The 21,774-nt window shown below is 43.0% G+C and overlaps 1 protein-coding gene across 1 annotated transcript in view; it reads left to right on the forward strand.

Moving 5' to 3' along the window:
- The first annotated feature begins 298 nt into the window (after positions 1-298).
- LOC308317352 (rapamycin-insensitive companion of mTOR-like) overlaps positions 299-21,774 on the forward strand; it is a 45,840-nt gene continuing 24,364 nt past the window's right edge. The window contains exons 1-21 of the mRNA XM_080766315.1: positions 299-352; positions 670-717; positions 3,807-3,904; positions 7,803-7,867; positions 8,747-8,878; positions 9,626-9,689; positions 11,619-11,745; positions 13,168-13,337; positions 14,458-14,525; positions 14,759-14,826; positions 15,382-15,464; positions 16,010-16,097; positions 16,657-16,747; positions 17,058-17,124; positions 17,546-17,626; positions 17,796-17,896; positions 18,483-18,651; positions 19,589-19,690; positions 19,775-19,821; positions 20,028-20,163; positions 21,071-21,270. Of these exons, the coding sequence (XP_080622441.1) occupies positions 304-352; positions 670-717; positions 3,807-3,904; positions 7,803-7,867; positions 8,747-8,878; positions 9,626-9,689; positions 11,619-11,745; positions 13,168-13,337; positions 14,458-14,525; positions 14,759-14,826; positions 15,382-15,464; positions 16,010-16,097; positions 16,657-16,747; positions 17,058-17,124; positions 17,546-17,626; positions 17,796-17,896; positions 18,483-18,651; positions 19,589-19,690; positions 19,775-19,821; positions 20,028-20,163; positions 21,071-21,270 (2,054 nt within the window). The 5' untranslated portion in view covers positions 299-303. The remainder of the gene's footprint in view (positions 353-669; positions 718-3,806; positions 3,905-7,802; positions 7,868-8,746; positions 8,879-9,625; positions 9,690-11,618; positions 11,746-13,167; positions 13,338-14,457; positions 14,526-14,758; positions 14,827-15,381; positions 15,465-16,009; positions 16,098-16,656; positions 16,748-17,057; positions 17,125-17,545; positions 17,627-17,795; positions 17,897-18,482; positions 18,652-19,588; positions 19,691-19,774; positions 19,822-20,027; positions 20,164-21,070; positions 21,271-21,774) is intronic.

Consider the following 21,774-nt stretch of genomic DNA (forward strand, 5'->3'; position numbering starts at 1 on the left):
TGGGGTGGGGGGTCGGTCAGTCTGTGTGTGTGTGTGTGTGTGTGTGTTTGTGTGTGTGTGTGTGTGTGTGTGTGTGTGTGTGTGTGTGTGTGTGTGTGTGTGTATTTCATTAAACCGGGGTTTTCTCAGCTTCAGGCCTCCAACCAAGCCCTGGAGGCTCCAAGCCAGTCTCCATCACCATCACATCACATCACTGTAAAAGCATCATCATCATCATCAACATCATCATCGTCTTCGATCGCTCTCGCGAGAAGTCACGAAGTTTCCGGTGTTGTGTGTGTTGTATTATGTTCCTGGACAAACATGGCGGCCAGCTTCCGCGGCCGTCCTATCCGAAGTCTTCGGATGCGAGGTAAAAAAATAAAATAAACATAGAGCAAGAATGAAAGCAATGGGGGAGCTTTTTATTAAGACACCGTCGCCTGGCATCTTGTTGGATATTGTGTGTGGGGCAAATTAAGATTTTTAATACGTAGTCGTGCCGCTCGAGCGACGGACGGCCTCGGCCGGCGGCCGTTGCTTTTTTTTACCCCCTCTCTTTGCTCTCTCTCTCTCTCTTTTAATAACCGTTGTCTGTCTGTGTCTCTCCCCCTCTTAACCTGTGTGTTTGTGTGTTTTATTTGTGTGTGTGTGTGTGTGACTGTGTGTGTGTGCGTGTGTGTGTGACAGGTCGGAATGACAGCGGGGAAGAGAACGTACCGCTCGATCTGACCAGAGGTAAGAAGCAGCAGCAGCACTAGAGTCATAATAACGTTATAATCAAACAACAAGCAATTATAATAAAAATAAAGACTCCCCTCTTTCCCTTCCCTGTTGGTCGCACGAGACGCCCCCCCCTTCGTTAACAAAAATGACGTTATTTCTAACTTGAGTGTAAACTGTCCCAACGCGTGCATGCATGCGTGAGAAAACATTTTACTCAGTCGAAAATAATATTAAAATGTCTTTATATATAATACATATATATTTATATATATATATTTAAACACATAACATAAACCAGTCCCCTGCTTTTGTTTCACATAACAGCAACAGTGAGAGCGATTATTGTCCAAAATGGATGAGTATCATTCATTTCTGGCTGCAAAGCAGTGAATGAGCCCCCTGTATGCTACTGTACTGTGTGTGTGTGTGTGTGTGTGTGTGTGTGTGTACTGTGTGTGTGTGTGTGTGTGTGTGTGTGTGTGTGTAATGACATACGTGGAAAAGCCCTTAATAGCCTCCGCTAATACGTTAATCGTTGTTGTCTTGGACAGTGTGTGTCGGAGGATCATTGATTCCTCCTTGGCTGGCTGCTGGTGCTGCTGTTGTTGTTGTTGTCCGCAGGTTATTACTTACAACAATGTAACAACAGCCATATAATAACAGCGAGCTAGGGCAAGCTAGCTAACTGGGGCTATAGCTTGGGTTAGCAGCAGCGTTAGCTATTGCTGCCACAGCAGAGCTCAGCTATAACCAGCCAGCCATGTTGTTTTGATTGGTGTGAATGGGACAGATCACACATTTCACACACAAGCCTGATGATGTTATTTAGCAGCACAACCTGCCCTGCGTTATACTGCGGCGGCGGCCGCGCGGTGGTGGTTATTGTTGTTGTTCATTGTTGGCTGAATCAATGAAAGGTTTTTTTGGAGGCGGTGAGCTTGCGAGTGGAATGGATGGACATAAACAACACACAGCATCTCCAATGCAATGATCAATTTCTTTAAATTTGTTTCGGATTTTGGACTATAGTTGTTACATTAAGAACCTTGTAGGTCAATATCACATATTCAGTATCATCATAGGCGATCTGTTTACATAGATGCATTGAGTACATGAGGACACCAATGGAAACAAGCCGAAAGAAGGTTTTCTTGGTTTGATCCTTTTAGCAGACCCTGTGTGTGTTGTACTGTACTTATCCCTGTGCTTGTCCATGCAATCTGTTAATAAAGTATCCAATCAAACCAATGAATCAATCAAATAGTAGGTATAGCCTATTTGTTTGCTGTTGCTGAAAATATGACGGGATGTTTGAGCAATCTTGTATTGTCATTTTGTGAGTGCCAGGTGTTACATTTACAACCTCGTATAGGACCGTTTTACAGTCATATACTGTACACACAGTCTCAAACCTTCAGCATCATCGATCATGCGTGCATACTGTAGTATAAATGGTAGCTAATGATGTACACATGGCATGACTATGTGAATGTTTTATTTGCACAAGCCTGGATTGAACTCTTCAGTCCTGCCTTGGCATGAGAAAAGTCCACTCAAAATATGAAGAAAATCCCCACGCTGGCTGTTGAGCGACTACGGGAGGTATAAATAAGTCGCTGAGAGGCGATGGGATGGGCCAGGTTGTCAGACGCGCTCCGCAAACAAAAGGATTTCGCTGGGTCCAAAACAATGCGTTTAAGGTGTTTTATTAAAGCCAGGTGCATAACTTAAACATTTACTCAAACATAAAGCAAAGTAGTTACAGCGATCCAACGTAAATAAAGTAAATAAAATAAAGCAAAATAAGCTGTATAAAGCGGTCAACAAAAGTGCGGCTTCCCACACACCCCCTCTCTCTCACTGTGTGTGAAGCAGGTAAACTAGGTGAGGTATTAAGTGAATCAGGTCCGCACATATGCCCGTCAATCATCCACGTTAATCACCAGTGACAGCCCACTCATTTCATAGACCAAACATCATTTCCAATTCATGGCTCTTACACTGGCTTTTCTATTTAAATTGGATATGTAGTATGGGTGATTTTAGGGTTGCCAGGTCTCCTTTCTAAACGCATGTAGGCAAAGTCTTAACCTGAGTCCATGCATGTTCTGTCATTCCCAAGTGCAGGGTTTTCTCAAATTCACTTGCTGTATAGTAGTGCGAGTAGCATGACACAAGGGGCGGCAGTGGTTCACGGGTAGAGTGGCCAGATGGGAATCTCAAGGTTCCCAGTTCGATCCCGGGCTCCCCCAGAGTTAGTGTCGAGGTGTCCTTGAGCAAGACTCTGAACCCCTAATTGCTCCCGATGTGCAGGTTGGTGCCTTGCATGGTTTCCTCCACCATTGGTGTATGAATGTGTGTGTGAATGGGTGAATGTAATGCACAATCTATGTAAAGCGCTGTGGATAAAATATAAATGCACCATTTATTGTTTTTTTTATAAACATTGATGCCTTTTAGTCAACAACCAAGCAAATAATCAAATTTCAGTCTGTGATGCCAAGGTGTCTTTACATGCAATATTTGGTAAACAATTTGTTCATTACAAAATAGTGTACTAGTATGTATTCCTTTTCATACAGTATTTACATGAACATAGTTACACTCTTAATCTCTGTATTCACCACGTGAGCTATCTAATGTATCAGGTGAAATATATACTAGATCTAATCATCTTCTCACTGTTTTGGGAACTCATTCTTAAAAAGAAACATTTGAAGTGTAACATCCACCTCTCCCTTCATTCAAACAACATTTTGGGAACCAATCCCATATTCCTTCATTCAATGTGTCGGTTCTCAGCTTGTCTACACTGTACACAGTCAGTCTGTACACCAAAAGCATCTTATTCCTGACTTATACCTGGCACGCTGTGTTGCGCACGGGAATAGCAGATCTACAAGCTCACAACAAGTTGGAGTGTGACATGTTGAGAGCTTATAGATTGTCGGTTTTCTAGTTTGCGAAACCAAGCATAACTCGGGCTTTACTTCCTGCAACATATCAATTACGGTTCAGTGGATGACTCATATTATGGAAATACTACCTAAATCCTTGTCTTGGTTACAATGTGTTTTTGTTTTCTCTCTCTCCTTCTGTAGAACCTTCTGACAACTTCCGTGAAATACTTCAAAATGTGGCCAAGCCTCATGGAGTCAGTAACATGCGAAAACTGGGCCACCTGAACAACTTCATAAAGGTATAGTGCTGTCAAATTATGTCACCGTGTGTCGCTCCATTTTTTTTGCCTTGGATCACTGCAGAAGAACGAGAGGAGAGGGAGAACGCTAAGCCACTGGTTCCCAAACAGTGGCTCGGGATCCATTTGTGGGTCAAGGACACATCTTTATGGGCCCCTTTATTTTGTATTTCCTACATTTAGTTTTTAATTATTTCAAAACATTTTCAAAAACAAAAAAAGCAAAAAAAATTATGAATTAAAAACCAATTCAATGATTTGTTTTCCAGTAATTTCGTGAAGATAGAAAAGAAAAATATTGTGGTAGTGAAAATCTTTGTACATTTTCACTAGTTTGAGGGAGACATTCAAATTTCTCTTTTGGTTCACGGGCTAAAAAGTTTGGGAACCACAAGGATGTGGTTGCAGTGGCATAGCTCACTGCGTAGGGAGAGTGACTCGCTGTTAAGTGATCTGCAGAGATTGACTCGTTGCCTGTGTTCCCTTTCCTCTCTGACTGTACCGCTAGCATAGCCACTGAGTGACCTCTCCTTGGTCCTCTCCTCCTGGGTGTTGTAACTGTGCCTGTCATTGTGATGCTGACAGCGAGTAGAGTGTAACGGTATCTCTAAGGCACTGCGTTTCCCAAACTGTGGGTCAGGACCCATTTGTGGGTCACGGACAGTCGGACACATTTGTAGGGTAGTGTAATTAAAAACCAACTTAAAAGATTTCTTTCCAGTAATTTCATGAAGAAGAAATCAAAGAAAAATCAAAGAAATTCCATGAATTAGATAGTAGTGAAAATACCCGATCTGCTATTTTCAGTAGTTTTGGTCACAGGCAAACATCTCATCTCTCTTATATGGGTCACGGGCTGAAATGTGTGGGAAAGCAACTGTAACCAGGGGTAGAGTGGACGACGGTAGAGCGGACGGATTCGTGAGGTTCCCAGTTCCATCCTGGGCTCTCCCAGAATTTGTGTCCTTGAGCAAGACGCTGGACCCCTAATTGGTCCAGATGTGCAGGTTTGTCCTTTGCGTGGTTTGGTTTCCTCCGCCATCGGTGTATGAATGTGTGTGTGAATGGGTGAATGTAATGCGCATATGTGGAGCGCTTTGGATGAAAGCGGTATATAAATGCAGCCTTTACCGTTTATTTTATTTACCTAATGGTGCGTCAACGCCAGCACTGTTGACTTTGAAACCAGAGATTTCCAATTTCTGGTTATTGTTGCTCTTTTGAACCGTAGTCACCATGTAGTTAGTTAGCGTTTGCTGTAGCCTTGGAAACCCATACGTTTTATTTAGCGCCGTTGCTGTCGGTTAGAAACCGATGTCAAAAATTGTTACTTTTAACCAGTGTTCCAATGGATCCAGAGTTATTTTATGTTAATACTTTGAATTGATTCAATATTTACCACAGAAAGACATACCGGTAACCACTTTCACTTTCAAAATTCTTCACGCATGTAGATTGGTTATTTTTCGCCACTTTTGCGATAAGTCTTGTATGACGAAGTAAGGGCATTCATTTGAGAAAACACAAAGTTTACATACTGTGGAAGTATTTCTGCCCGAGAGCAATATCTTGCGGTCTACTATTTAATGAACACAATTCTGTCGGTCTGTCCAATTTTCTCCTCAGTTGATTGACAAATCAATCTGAAATGTTGCACATGGGCATTGACACTTGCGGAGTGAGGAAGCCAATTCTGGGTATTCATATTTTTGCCATAGTCTACGGGCCTACGGCAGTGGTTCCCAAACCTTTCAGGTCGAGACCCAATGTAGAGATTAAATGTTTGCCCGGGACCCAAGCTTGTCTGTTATTGGATGGTTGTCAAGATGATATTCCTGACAGTCGTGACCTGTCGTCCCTGGATACGAACTAGCATATAGAGTCTATCTTTTGGTCAGTTTGTTATATATAAGTCTACATCTGTACCGTTTAGCAATGAGCACGTGTCTGTGCTTTTCATTAGTTGTTGATAATGGTAAGAAATATTGTGTAGCCCATCAAAATAATAGATTAATAATAGATCCCTATTTTGGTCATGTCATTAAATGCAAACCTATTCAAAAGATAGAATGGCATGACACTGTTGCGTGATACACGATGATAAAAAACAAAAATAAAAACAAAAACTTGTATCTTGATGTTTTGATGAATTGGAAAAAGAATCGATAGAATAATCACTAAGTAGGTGATCTATAGTTGCAGGCGTAATTTACAGAAACATCTTCTTGTACAGTACTGTCAAGTGTTTTCTCTGTCTTTTGGGAGCCATTGGAAAATTGTACTGTTATTGTTTTTGTGGTGACATCCTACCAGTCTGGTCAAGACGTCAAAAGACAGGAAGTCTGTCCAAGTCTCTGCTAGCCAGCGGTGGTTTTTATGGGCATTTTAAGCCCGATTCATATCTTGTTGTTGTTTGACGTGGTTGCTCCTGTTGAGCTTGTAGATCAGCTGTTTGTCTGAGTGCCACAACACGTGTGACAGAGCATAAATGAGGCATAAATGAGGCCTACCATGTACAAGACTGCCCTAAGCCTGTGAGATTGATTTTGGCTACAGCAGCACTAATGACTACCTCGCTTGCTTGGTGCTTTCTTGAAACAATCAAGTGAATCTTGTTAAATTCAATGTCAGACATGTGCACATATCTGGCCCACACTGATTCAACATACACTGTGAAACATAACGGTGAGCATGAGAGGAAACCTGTCACCTCACTTTCGGTCACTTTCCGATCTATTCAATTTAGAAATGTAATAAATATACAGATGACCGGTCTGGCTCTGTCTGCAGTGTTAACGCACTGCTGCCCGGCTGCGTGATTATGAATCGCACCAACGTTCTTGGTTAGACCTGCCTTAACATGTGTCTGGTTGGCTCCTGGGCAAGCATAGTTTTACTGAGGTAAGGTTTAGGGTTAAGGTTAGGTTTAGGTATAGTTTCAGTTTCACTGAGGTTAGGATTAGGGTTAGGTTTAGGCATAGTTTTACTGAGGTTTAGGCATAGTTGCAAAAACGATAACTGTCAATCACAGTGGGGCTTTCCTAGAACTGCGTTGGGATCCATAATAAAGCCTGCCAACCGATGCTGTGATTCAGACTCCAAGTGAGTGACTCGAACCGCTTCGGACTGCTGGTCGCAAATGATGCCTTTTGACCGATAATCTGCGTCCGTCTAGCCAGAGTGTTGTTTTTTTTTGGGGGGGGCAAACTGGAGCAGGCTGAAGTTAAGTGCGTCTGTCATTCGTACATCTGATTCTCTTGTTTACAGCTGAGTGAGTGGAGGGTAATACCGCGTTGACAGTTGTGTGTGTGTGTGTGTGTGTGTGCATGCGTGTATATATGTGTGTGTTGGAGAACACCGGGACAGTGTCTCCTTATAAGGATTCCAGGACAGAGTGGGTGACCTAATACCCCTAGAGAGTGTCACATACCCCTCAGCCCCCCCCCCCCCCCCACCTCCCTCTTGCCTGCCTGGGCCCTGACATCACTCCTATCCCCCCCCCCCCCCGCCCTCCCAACCTCTGTCTGTCTGTCCACCCATCCCAACGTCCCTCCCTCTCTCTTCTGCCATTTACTGTAGAGGGCATAAGAATTTATTTCAGCCCTAGAGCTAACTGTTGAAGTGCACCATTTTTTATGTTGTAACTAAGTAGCAATAATAGCCCACTGAGAATGTAACGTTTTTCTGCTAAAGGATAGTCTTTCTTAATGTTTCACATGACCAAACTTGCCGTGAACGCGGAGCCTCGTCACCACCATAATGACTGGAAGAAAATAATCCCTCTCTCAGAGTTGTTTGAGCTGGGATTTATGTTGTCTGAAAGCTATGTTTCTGCACTGCTAAAGTGTGTTGTTATATTGATCTTCCTGCCTGCCCCCTGTCTCTCTTTGTATCACAGCTGCTATGCAGCGTTGGCCACCATGAGGAGAAGTTTGGGTTTACGTACGAAGAAATCATAATTTGGTAAGGCTTGCGGTGTCTACAACAGACCGTAATATGTGACATGCATGTAATCATATTGGATAGTGCTTCATTTTTCCATAATGACTTCAGTTTTATGGTTCAGAAAAGTCCAGATGTTTACATTGTTGTGCCGCGACACATTGTGAGCTTGTAGATCTGCAGTTTTTGTTGCGCGACACACCTGTGAGCAGCCAAGTAAAATATTTAGCCTGTGGATGTTTAGGATTTAAGACATTAAAGACATTAAGCCGTTTTTAATGGGTTAATGTATAGCAACATGTGTTTCAGAAAACGTAGGATGTTTGTAGAACATTGGTTCAGAACAGCGATTCTCAAAATAGATATACAAGCTCACGACACGTCACTTCGGGCCCGCTGCAAGCTTTTTAGACATTTTAGAAAACTCTTGAAAATGTGAAAGATTGTGAATCATTTTGTCTTCTGGGGGGTCCCTAGTCTCGCATGGCAAGGCTGTTGCCTCTCGCAGTTTTCAAATGCTTCCGTCATACAGTCTGGAGCACGGAAGCTCTGATCATGAACTCATACACGCAGAGTCGCAGACGCATACATTTACCCTAATATAAATCGAAAGCATCTAAGCATGTATATAGCTTACTGCTTAACAGAAATGGAAATAAAATGTAAAGATATTTTAAAGTATATTTCCGTGAACGGAAATGACAAACGGATTACTCTTTCGGGAGGTATAGTTATATATACAGTAGCATTCGGAGATTGTTTAATAGTTGTCTGGCTATGCAAGAATAGGGGGTCCCCAAACGAACAAATGTTTGAGAACTACTGCTTTAGAAAGCATTTTGTAGAATCGGCCTCAGGTCTTATGTGCTGATCAGATTGTGTGCTTTGTGTTCCTCCTAGCCTGCGGCTAGCTCTTCTGAATGAGGCCAAGGAGGTGCGTGCGGCAGGCCTGCGGGCACTGCGGTACATCATCAGAGACTCCTGCGTTCTGCAGAAAGTCCTCAGACTACGGGTGGACTACTTGATCGCCAGGTGAGCAACCACTCTCTGACCTAGAGCTCTTCATGGGTCCAAAGAAATGGTCCCAAACCCGTTCCGTGATTACGGTGCATCGTGCATGCACACGTGGTCACACATAGTAGTCTTGCTTGCGTGTCTTCTTGGATTACACATAATTATAGACAGACCTGAAATACGAGTGATTATGATATGATTTAGATATGTGTGTATGATGGAGTGGATCTGTGTGAACACGTACGTCTGTGTTTAACAGCCTTATAACGAGAATCTATCAATATAATGAACGGGTCAAGGTGAGCTGTCGCCAACAGAAGGTTATACTTTGATGTCGAACAGCGCATTAGTCGGCTTCCATTTGCTGTCAATAAGCAGCTGTTTTTAGGATAAATTGGCGAGATCAAGCAGCACTGCTTTTTGACTTTTGAATCGATTCAAACCTCACTGTGTTTGTACTTTCTTTTCCACTGTCATGAAGTGCACTCTGTTCCTGTGCAAGCAGCATAAACTCTTGGTCTAAAAGTATCAAACAATTAAAACATTTTAAACTGTGTCTCCCAGCTTTAGTCCTTATTTTTGGAAAACCTCTCACAATTCAAATGAAAATGACCCTGTTCCTCTGTTTGTCAATGCCGTTGTTTAGTTGTGATTGTGCTTGTGCCTCACTTGAGTCTGTTTAACGTGCTGTCATTTGACAGCAATATTAAAACGACAATTGTTGAAAATTGTTGATGGCTGATGATTGCTGTCTTTGTTATTCAGGTGCATCGACATCCAACAAAGCAACGAGGGAGAGAGGACCCAGGCTCTGAGGCTGGTCAGAAAGGTACGTTGACTAAGGTTCAGAGTAAGATCGGATCGAATGTCTAGAGACAGCTTGTGCAGTTGAAACCATGCAGTGTATTTAACGTTGTCTTGAAGAGAAGAGAAAATGCTAATGACAGCATTGTTCCGCATGTTTTCTTTAGCACTCTAGTGTTTAGTACTAGAGTCCAAGTCCTTTACATCAAATCCGTTTTTCCATCAATGTGGCATTGCAAGAGACGGCTTACTGATGGCCTTCTAAAGAACACCAGTCGATCAGCCCAATGAATCACAGGTGTGTTCACTGCTGCACTGGAGCGCTCAACATGCAGCCGCCGCAGGGCACTGCTGCACTGGAGCACTCAACATGCAGCCGCCGCAGAGCACTGCTGCACTGGAGCACTCAACATGCAGCCGCCGCAGGGCACTGCTGCACTGGAGCGCTCAACATGCAGCCGCCGCAGGGCACTGCTGCAGTCATATAACATGCTGTCAAAGCTCTTCTAGAGGAGCTTGACACCATTCTTGGCACATTCCCAGGAGATTTTATGGTTTATTGGTGATCTCCCCCATATTTTTCACCACAGTAAACTCTACATTACTATTTTCTCAATATTAAGCAAGATATCCCATCCTATTCTTATTTTGACACTTCATTATTTTCTACTACTACAATTATTATTATTATTACTACTACTAGGACCCTTTGGGTGCTGGCCTACTTGAGGCCATGCATCGCAAACGATGCAAGTCGGTCCATTTATACTACTACAGTATGTGGCACAAATGTTAGCCAATCAGTGACTTATATTGTCTTAGTGGCACAAACCTGACGTGACGCTCCGCCATTCCGTGAAGCCGACAGTTTGGGTTGGCTCAATCAGGGAAGCAGCCAATGCATACAATCTCCCGAACACATAGAAAATGAATTGTTTAGATGATAGAACGTTTCTGCCTCTTGCTGTTTGTTTAGCCTGGTGCTCATGTAGTGCCACCACCAGAGCACTGCGTTGGTGACGGTATGTGTGTACACGTCCACCACCAGAGCACTGCGTTGGTGACAGTGTGTGTGTACACAGCTCTCAAAGTCACTCTTTTAGTACGTAAACAAACACAAACAAAGTTGATTCAGACAATATAAAGCATCACCAAAACTCATGTGGTTTTATTTTTTCATAAAAATGTTAGATTCCTGTTGATTTTACTATTTGAAGATCTGGATCCGGATCCACGGATCCAGTCCGGGTTTTCTTCCCAATAAAATGGACAAATCAACAGGAAGATAACATTTTTATGAAAAAATAAATGAGTTTTGGTGATGCAGTCTATATTGTCTGAATCAACATTTGTTTGTTTACGTACTAAAAGAGTGACTTTGAGAGCTGTTTTAGCTAGTCCACCACCAGAGCACTGCATTGGTGACAGTGTGTGTGTGCACGTCCACCACCAGAGCACTGCGTTGGTGACAGTGTGTGTGTACACGTCCACCACCAGAGCACTGCATTGGTGTGTGTGTGTGTGCACGTCCACCACCAGAGCACTGCATTGGTGTGTGTGTGTGTACACGTCCACCACCAGAGCACTGCATTGGTGACAGTGTGTGTGTACGCGTCCACGTGCTGGGATATTTATAGCTCCTTCTTCTGTAGTTTACTGTAAACTTTCTTCAATCTCTCACACGCACATTCACGCAAAGAGGCAGGCAGGCTCTGGTTTCAGGAAATGACCGCAGGCAGTGATACATACAGTTACTGTACGTTCCATTTCCTAAACTATATATGCAAAAATTATGTTTCCTCCCATTTCATCACTTCATTCATATTTTCATATTTTAATGATATTGACGACACTTTTGCCTGTGAACGTTATAATGGAGTTGAATTGCATTGAAAATGACGTCCTGTTTGACGATTCACCTACATTAGTTTCCTCGTGTCGCCTCTCTCCGTAGATCATTACAGTTAATGCAATGCTGTTCCCCACATCCATCGCCAACTCCCTCATTGCCGTGGGAACCGACGGCTTGCAAGAGAGAGACCGCATGGTACGCGCTGCCATCGCCATCGTCTGTGAGCTAGGTGAGTATGAGTGGGTCTGTCCAACCGAGGTTGTGGATGAAATGGAAGCTTTATTGTGAAATTAGTCATTGGCCTCGCTACGGTGCATTGAAAGAAGACACAAGATGCATATAAAGAAACGCCACAGGTAACGACTGGGATGGAGCTCAAAAACCGACACCCGAAAAATAACAAGCTTATTGAGTACCCGGTATCAATAAGCTTTGGGCTTATCAAGCCAGTTGTTGAGCATAGCGGCCCATGACGTCCTGTTTAAACAATCAAGACAAGATCCGATCAAGAAATAAATCTAATCACCCATGCTGGCACAAACATGTCGTTCTAAAAGTGTATTGATACCTGCCAACCAGCGCTGCCCTTTTAAGGCTACTGTATTTAAAGGCCCTTGTAAAAGATACTGGTTCTGTTCAGAATTTATTGTTGTCTCCCGTCTTTACACAAAATAATAGTCAGGGTCAGGGATGTTGCATTTGCAATTCGACGACATAGTCAGACAGAAAATTCAAACTATAGTTTGAACTATCGAACTATTATAACCAGTAAGACTCCATATATGCAGATCTAGGTGATGATCCAGTCTTCTCCATGTATGGCTATCCAGGGTTTGATGAGGTCAATGTCGTGATCTTCATATGTGGAGACGGCCATATATGGAGCGTGTCATGAGGGTTGACGGAATGACTGACATGAAATGTAGGTGTTGTGACGGACTGACTGACTGACATGAAATGCACTTTGTCATAGTAAACTGCGACCCACGGTCGCAATTAACTTGTACTATCAACTTTATTACTAAATTACCTCTAGTTAAAGGTGGAATGCCTGAAATGTATCAACATCTTTTCGTCAACTACCTTTTTTCACTAATGAAAACTACATAATAACTAAATACAAACTAAGCTATGACGATTAAAACTAAGACTAAATATATTCACAGAATTATGTCAATAAATAAAAACTAGACTCGATGGGGGGGGCTAGTGGAGAAGAGATCCAGTCATCATTTTATGTTTGGTTGAATGTAGGTGTCACAGACCGAAAATAGCTACAAGATCTACAGGCTTACTAAAATATGTTAAGATTTTAGTCAACTAGATCTACAGTTGATTTAGTCGACCAGCCGTGATGCCATCGAAATGGCTGATCTTCACTTAGCTGCATGCCTGAAAATAGCAGATCTATTTTTGAAGTTTGTAGATCGGCTATTTTCGGCCAATCAGCCACTTCGATGGCATCACAGCCTGCAGATTAAATCAACTGTAGATTTAGTTGACTAAAATCTTATGATATTTTCTAAAAGTCATTTCAGTTGGCTAAAAGACGATTAAAACTAAACAGAATTGTATTCAAAAGACTAAAACTGTGACTAAAACGAAATCAAAGTTTTGTGTCAAAATCAACACTGCCTCCGTCTGTGTTTAGCTCTGAAGAACCCAGAGGTAGTGGCCAAGCGGGGCGGCCTCAGCACCATCCTGAAGAGCGTCATCGACTGCCAGCTGAGTCGTATCAACGAGGCTCTGATCACCACCATCCTCCACCTCCTCAACCACCCGCGCACCCGGCAGTACGTGCGCGCCGACGTCGAACTAGAGGTGACCCCCCCCCCCACACACACACACAGAGTTATGAACTAACTAATAAGAGGATTCAGGGGCACGGTGGCGGCACAGTCGGTATTGCTGTCGCCTCACAGCTAGAAGGTCCTGGCTTCCCGCTGGGGACGCTGTGGGTGCTGTGCTGGCGGCGTGTTCTCTCCTCCGTGTCATCAGTGCCCATACCCAAGGAGGGGTTGGCGAAAGTGCCTTTCTGTGTGGAGTGGAGTTTGCATGTTTTCCCCGTGTCCCCTAGGGTAGGTACCCTCACAAAAACATCCAGTAATCCTGGTCTCTAAACTTCCTCCCCCTGACCAGCCGGGGCATCTGATGGAGGGGAAAGGAACTGGTTGGAATAACGTGTTCCTTCCACGTGCAACGTCCAACCAGGGAAACTCCCCCTTGTCAGGTGTAAAGGAGCGACTTGGACACATTTGATAATTGACACGGGTGAAAAATGGGTTACAAAATCGTCGGATAAAAAAAATAAAATAAGAGGATTCAGAGGAAGCTACTGTTCACAATTAAGCCGGGCTGGGAAGTCATTCCATTCGGGATTAGCAGCAGTAGGTTCCCTGTCTCTTTCCCATGGAGATTACAGCGATCAGTTACATCAGTCTTCTAAAGCCCCCCCCCCCCTCTCTCTCTCTCTCCCTCTGCCTCCCCCCTCTCTCTCTCCCTCTGCCGCCGCCCTCTCTCTCTCTCTCTCCCTCTGCCTCCCCCCCTCTCTCTCTCCCTCTGCCTCCCCCTCTCTCTCTCCCTCTGCCTCCCCCTCTCTCTTTTTCTGTCTTCCTCCGACACATCCTCTCTGTAAACGGATACCTGGAAGAAGAACAGTGGCACCTCATATACAGTACTTGCAATCATAATAGCCACTCGGATGTCATGTAATATCTATAGTAGCTCAATTGTCTTGTCTTGGGTTTCTGATAAGGGAGTTGACTGAAAAAAAAGGAAACCAAAGTTGTTATTTATTTTTCTCCAAGATTCAGGATGTTTGTTACACACCTCAGTAACAGAGTAAAATTATTTAGTTTCGGTTCCTCTCCCTCAAAATTGTAGCAATGTGTGTATTTTGTTCTCATCCATCTGTTCTGCGTGTTCTTGTCTGCCTTCCCAGCAAATCCTTGCACCTTTCACAGACTTTCACTACCGGCACAACGCAGACACGGCTGAAGGGCAGCTCAAGTGAGTGTGACGCGCGTTTGTGCGCGTGTGTGTGTGTGTGTTGCAGTATAAACAAATAGAGTTTAGTGTTCTGAAAAGGCCATGTGTTTACTGTTTTCTCTGTTCCACTATTGGTAATATTATGTGTTGAACGAGCCGGGGAGTTATTATAGTGTTTATGCTACGTGTACGGATGGGTTAGTGCGTGCCGTGCGTTAATGGGTTCATGTTTGTGTTGGTGTGTGTGTTCTCAGGGAAGACAGAGAGGCCCGTTTCTTGTCCAGTAGAATGGCCATAGTCGCAGCCTTCCGTTCTTGGTCTGGTAAGGATCCAGAGCCCCATGTTCTTTCCATGAGGATCACACTGGTTATATTGGGCCCATAAAGCGCAGAAGTCCTGACGTCACTCGCTCATCCCCTGGTTCATGGACATTTTTCTTTATGGAGAATAACATGGGGTCTTCTTAAAATCGTCTCATATAAGCATAAACAAACTGTCTTGGCGATATTGTCGGGGAGGTGTCTCTGTATCGTTTACCTCGGTCATATTTGATGTTGTCTGTTTCTAGCGAAAACATAACTAATTCAGCAGCAGTAACATCAGCGGTTTCTCTCAGTTGATTCTTCAGATCCAGGATGAATTGTTTATTTTTCAAACACAGTTTTTACATGAGGCGATCTAAAATCCCCCTATGGGGATTACAATGCAAATAAAAAAGTACATGAACCCGTGGACTTGGCGCCCTCTACCGATATTAACGTCAGAATTCGGTGCTCTATTGTACAAGTCACATTTGTAGGCGGCACTTGATTCTTGTTTGTTTCATGGTCTCTTGTATTGTTGTGTGGTTTATGAATGTCTGTCTTTCTTGTTGCAGGAATTGTCAACCTATGCAAGGCTGGGAATTCTGGAATCCAATCTTTAATTGGCTTACTCTGTGTACCAAATATGGAAGTTAGGGTGAGTGTTGACACATCTGCATAGCACCAAATCTGTCTGTTAGGGACCAGGTGGATAACATAGTATGAACTAAGGAAGTGGATTAATTTATTATCAGACAAAACCTTTCCCAAAGACTGCCGTCAAAATGATGATTTAGGAGCTGGCTCTCTCATAGCACCAATACGGCTGCTGTAATTGCTTGTGTGTTTAGAATTATTCTATGGAAATTATTTAACTTCGATAAAATAGTATTCCACGGCACGCACGCAATTCCTTCAGCAACACATTAACAACATCAAAGCATTTAAACAAAATGTGTAGCTCAAAGGACCACAATAGTTGTATCCCTTTTGACAGATATGTGCAAATTACAATCTGTCTATACAAATGTTAATCAATCAACCAGTCAATTAATCAATCAACCAAAAGCAGGATCCAGACTTACGTTTTTTGTTTCTTCTAGGATCGTTTAGGCATTTTCTTTTAATTATTTGTTTTATGCCACGATACAATATGTCTGTCTGATACGTGTTCTGATTCCTATACTGTATTTTGCCCTGCAGAAAGGCTTACTGGAGGTGTTATATGAGATATTCAGGCTTCCTCTGCCCATTGTAACTCAAGACTTCACAGAAGCACTTCTCAGTGTTGGTAAGAAGAAAAACAGTTCTATTGTATTTTCCATTATTTTCTGGACCTTTTCTTTTAGTTAAATTAGTCTATTTCTCTTCTGAATGTAAAAGGTATTTTTTAAGGCCCAAACCGCACCAATGCAACACCAACTGGCAACAAAACGGTTTTAAGGACATGTCACACCAATGCAACTCCTTGCAACTGCCATTGGGGATAATGGTTTCATGCAACTTCATGCAACTACTCGCAACCGTTTGTCTGCAAAGAGTTGCATGATGAATCGTTGGTGTGGTTTGGGCATAAACCTCTGTAGTTTGGAAAATAGGTATTGTAGACTACTCTAAACAAGACATAGCTGTGTCTCCCCTGTCCAATGTTTAGCTATTGTTACTCAGTTACTATGTGCGCAGTTTGTGAACAAATCATAATGCGGTCTTCAGTGGTGAAACCACACTGTAAAGGCTGATGAGGTTTGTGTGTATTACTTGGTAATTAGTTTTATTTTTCTTTGTCACATTGGTTTCTGATGAGATAAATGATGATAATTATCAACTGAACCATGTTATGTCTCCTTCAGACCCCAGCAGGTTTCAGGACAGTTGGAGGCTATCTGATGGCTTTGTTGCTGCTGAGGCCAAAGTCATCCTGCCCCATCGGGCCCGCTCCAGGTTAGATGTTAAAACACAACATGCTTCGTTCGTGTCACGTTTTGAGCTCCCAGATCTGCTACTTTTGATGCTTTAGTGCGACGCTGTAGTGTAGTATGATGCCGTACTGCCAAGAACATATTTTATGTGTTTTTATTGAAAGCCAGGAACATGTTTTACGTGTGTTTTACTTTTTATTCTGAATAATTTCGCTATTATCCATTATTTTACGAAAAAAACACAAAGTTAAAATATGGAGATTATGCCGGTTTATGCCCGACAGCAGATACATACATTATAGATGTATTAATCTCAGTGTTTTGCCATTCAGACCTGATCTGATGGACAACTACCTGGCTCTGGTCCTGTCGGCCTTCATCTCCAGTGGACTGTTAGAGGTGAGGAGAGATCAAGAGAAACAGCGTTGAGCCTAATGCTGTTGGATATGACTTGAGCTAATATTTAAGCAACCAAATGTCAATATTCTGTACGACTGATGCTGTTTTCTCAGAATGTAGTTACACAAATGAACAATATATACTGTCATGGTAAGCTTCTCTTTTGCATACTGAAATCATACTGGTGTTAAAGAGGAAAGCAACAGGACAGTGATGGAAAGGAGAAAATGTGTTCCCCTACAATACATTGTTGAAATATTCGAGATAAAATATAATGGCTTGCTGGAGTTTCAAAATAAATGTCTGTGGGCCTGCTCTTGTTCATATTTGTTCATGCATTCTTCACTCTGCATTATTTTTTATTACATTTATATGTGATAGTTCTGTTATAAATATGAGAGTTTCATGTTTACTTTGGCAGGGTCTTGTCGAGGTCATCACCAGCAGTGATGAGCAGCTTGCTGTGAGAGCCACTATCCTCTTGGGAGAGCTACTACACATGGTAGCGTATATCCGTGACACATTTCATCATTTGACATAAAAAAATAGATAAATTCTACTATCACACTTCCTGTACGTTGCCTCTAATAAGAACACCAGCTTGGAACACCTGAATGTTAATGATGCCTGTTTGCTTGTCTTTCCCTCTGCCCTCCTTTTTTCTTGTTTAGGCAAACACCATCCTTCCTCATTCCCATAGCCATCACCTGCACTGCCTTCCTACCCTCATCAACATGGCGGCCTCCTTTGACATCCCCCAGGAGAAGCGACTGTGAGTGCACCTACACGCATACACTTGGAGAAACTGAAGGGCCGTGTGGAGAAACTGAAGGGCCGTGTGTGTGTGCGTGTGCGTGCGTGCGCACGCAAGCCTTGTGACAACACAGCAATGTGTGGCGAGTTAATTGGCATAATGACTAAATTGGGTTAAAGCGGTAAAAATAATTAGTACGAGAATTTGAGATATAATCCTTGAGAAAGTCAAGTTGACACCTTTTCTTTTTCTAACGCACAACCCAAACTAACCGAACTTACACAGAAACATTGTTGGTGTTGAGGACATCGATGTAATCCAAATGCATTCTTTATAATTCTCTCACATTGTGTTAAATGTGCCTTAATGTCCTTTCCCGCCCCCTGAAGAGATGTTGTTCCCTCTCCCTCCCATGAATTGCATTCGTATCGACCCAAAATACTCTGCATGAGTGAGAGTTTTCCACATCAAAAAAAGACTTGATGTTCATCCATTCTATACACATAAACTGTCAAAGAGTACACACACACACACACACACACACACACACACACTTGAGCATACACAAACATCCCCCATGTTTACCGTTGTGTGTTTTTTCCAGTCGGGCGAGTGCGGCAGTCAACCATCTGAAGCGCTTTCACGAGAAGAAGAGACGTGGGCTGAAGCCACACAGCCTCTACCTGGACCACATTGTCCGCAAGTCGGCGTCGGTGCACGGCCGCAGCAGAGAGTCGCACTCGCGCTCGCACAGGGACATCTATGTCATTAAGGTACAACACCGAAAACAATACAATATGATGATAATGATATGGTCCTTTATTGTCAGTTCACACTGAAATTTGTCTAGCGACCCAGCAGCCATGTATGCAGAACACATATACACACATTTGACATAGCACAAAGAACAAAACAATATCACATACAATACATACATAAAGACATGAAGACAGGAGCAATGTTCACCACTCAGCCTACCCCTGGCTACAACTCCTGATTAAGCCTCAAAGTTGACTGGTGGTGGACAAAGGACCTCTTTAGTCTGACCTTATTGTATGCTGGGACATCATTATCTCCTTCCTGAAGGTAGCAACCTATATTCTCCATACAACAAATGGCTAGTGTTTGTGGTGATATTCCTTGCCAACCTTAGAATGCTGCTATCATATGTGGATGTATATAGCCTCTGAAGTGGTTGTCCAACAATCTTTGAACAAATGTTCAGTTGTTGCAGCAGTAGTGACTTCAGGGCTGCGGACAAACATCCATACCAGGTGGTACTACAGTACTGAAGATCACTCATAATAAGTTAACAGAAGTGAAGAACAAAAGAAGAATCTTTGACTTAAGAATACCAATGACTTGTTGGTATTACAAATCCTGTCAATTAACATGCATCTCAATGTGTGAGAAGGAGAGCTTGCCATCGCAGAGTAGAGTGGGTGGGGATTAGCGAAGGGCTAATTAGGGCTGTCACTATACACATTTAAGTTGACGATTAATTGTCACACAAATAATTGCCATTAACGATTTATTTGTGTGTATGCTTTTTTTTATTGAACATTGGAACGTTAAAATTTGTATTTCTGTTTGCCTTTTAGGCTTTGTAATAACAAATTGCACAAGCCAGATTAAATATTCAAAGAAATGACGGGCCAAAACCCCAGTGGGGATGGCATAAATGCAGGTGCTTGTATCTGTGTTTGATAGGACACAGAGGAAGCACTGATGATGAACCTGAGAGACAGTCACATTCTCAACCACAAGCAGAACCTGGAATGGAACTGGGTTCTGATCGCCACCATCCTCAAGGTAAAGACGATCTGTGCCAAGAACACAAAGCACACATGTATTTTCCTTAATCATTTCTGCTAATGATTCATACATCTCTCCTAGTGGCCCAATGTAAACCTCAGGAACAACAAAGATGAACAGATGCACAAGTAAGATCCCTTCATTCACTCCGAAACGCCTTAACCATTAAAACGGCATGAAAACAACTTCAGGTATAAGTGTAACTGCTGTCTGTCCTGAAACGTGTGTGTGTGTGTGTGTGTGTGTGTGTGTGTGTGTGTGTGTGTGTGTGTGTGTGTGTGTGTGTGTGTGTGTGTGTGTGTGTGTGTGTGTGTGTGTGTGTGTGTGTGTGCAGGTTCGTGCGCAGGTTGCTGTACTTCTACAAGCCCAGCAGTAAGCTGTATGCAGGGCTGGAGCTGGACCACCCCAAGGCCAGGCAGCTCACCGTGGCCGGCTGTCAGTTTGTGGAGTTCCTGATGGACTCGGACGAGGTTAGAGGAGGACACATGTAGAGCCAACACCACACCTCTTATGCCTGATTTAAGCAATTTTACACGAGACGACGGTGTGCTTTACCGTCATTAATGGCACGCCTGCGTTGCTGCAGGAACGAGGCGATATAGGCGAGTTCCGTAAGCAGCGCAGAACACCATCTATTACACCCTCGAGTGTAATATTGAGATTATACATCAGTTACCCTTAAAAACACACACATTCGTTGACGCAATTTCATTAAAACTAAGATATTTGCTAAAAGAAATCACATTTTCTTTTAATGACAGATGTAGCCACTACGACCACAAATGTCCAAACTCTCTTGCCTAGCAACCCAGTCAGCTCCGCTCTGGGAGAACAGCATCTGATTTTCATGTTTTGATTAGGCATTCCATCATGCTCGTTTAAGCACGGCTAGATGGCTGTTTCAACCAATCAGATTACTTCCTCGAAACGACCTGTATAATTATCCTTGATTGCGTGCAGTGTCACACAACCATGTACGAATGAGACCTTACTTGCGCACATGCATTCAGATTTTGGTGGATCCTTTGAGCTTTCTACATTTTCAAAAAAACATTCCCAAAAAAGCAAACATTTTCATGAATTAAAACTAAATTCAATGATCCCCCCCCCCCCCCCCCCCCCAGTAATTTCATGAAGAAAATCTAAGAAATTCCATAAATTAGAAAACGAATGTTTAAAAAGTAGTAAAGCGACGTGTTGTGAGCTTGTAGATCTGCCATTTTACTAGTTTTACGGGCAAACATCTTAATATAATCTCTATTTTTGTGTCGCTAAACGTGCTCACTCATCCATCTGACTCTTTGCATGTCTCGCCCCCTTTCTCTCCTACATCTATCGTCGTCTCTTGTCCATTGTCTCTCTCTCTCTCTCCACCAGGATGGCCAAGGTTACCTGGAGGACCTGGTGAGGGACATGGTGTCGTGGCTGTCCTCGTCCTCTGGGCTGAAGCCGGAGCGCTCTCTCCAGAGCAACGGCCTGCTTACCACGCTCAGCCAACACTACTTCCTCTTCCTGGGGACTCTCTCGGCACACCCGCACGGGGTCAAACTGCTGGAGAAATGCGGCCTGTTCCAATGGTAAGTTGTTTCCCGACGCAGTCGCAGAACAACAATAATGTTGGCTGAATTTAATCGTAGGTTTGAGAGCACTAGCGAGTCCACTATTGTTATCGTAATTATTCCCGGAGCCGTTTTCCCTCTGGGCTGTGACGTCATGTGGATCAACCAATAGGATGACAGAGAGGGGGGGGGGGCTGTGAGTGTGTGTCAATAGTAGAGAGCTACTCGAGCCCACACTGTTTCTTCAGGAACAGTTAGTTAATGAAACCAGTTTTGATTAATTTGCCATTTCTCAGTTTAAAGTGTGTTAATAATCACTAGTGTAGTGAATACCACTTCCACATAGCATAGTGTTGTTTTGATGTGTTTAAGTTTACGTACTGGCAATTTCTCCTTTAAAGTAAATACATTTAGATTCTGTCACAAAGACAAGAAAACATTAATTCAATTGATCAGTATTATTGATAATATAATTTTTATACATTACATTAAAAAAGTAGCAAGAGCAGAGTAAACCAGCTG

This window comes from Protomyctophum bolini (assembly GCF_963924005.1).
Source record: "Protomyctophum bolini genome assembly, chromosome: 6".
Lineage (NCBI taxonomy): Eukaryota > Metazoa > Chordata > Actinopteri > Myctophiformes > Myctophidae > Protomyctophum > Protomyctophum bolini.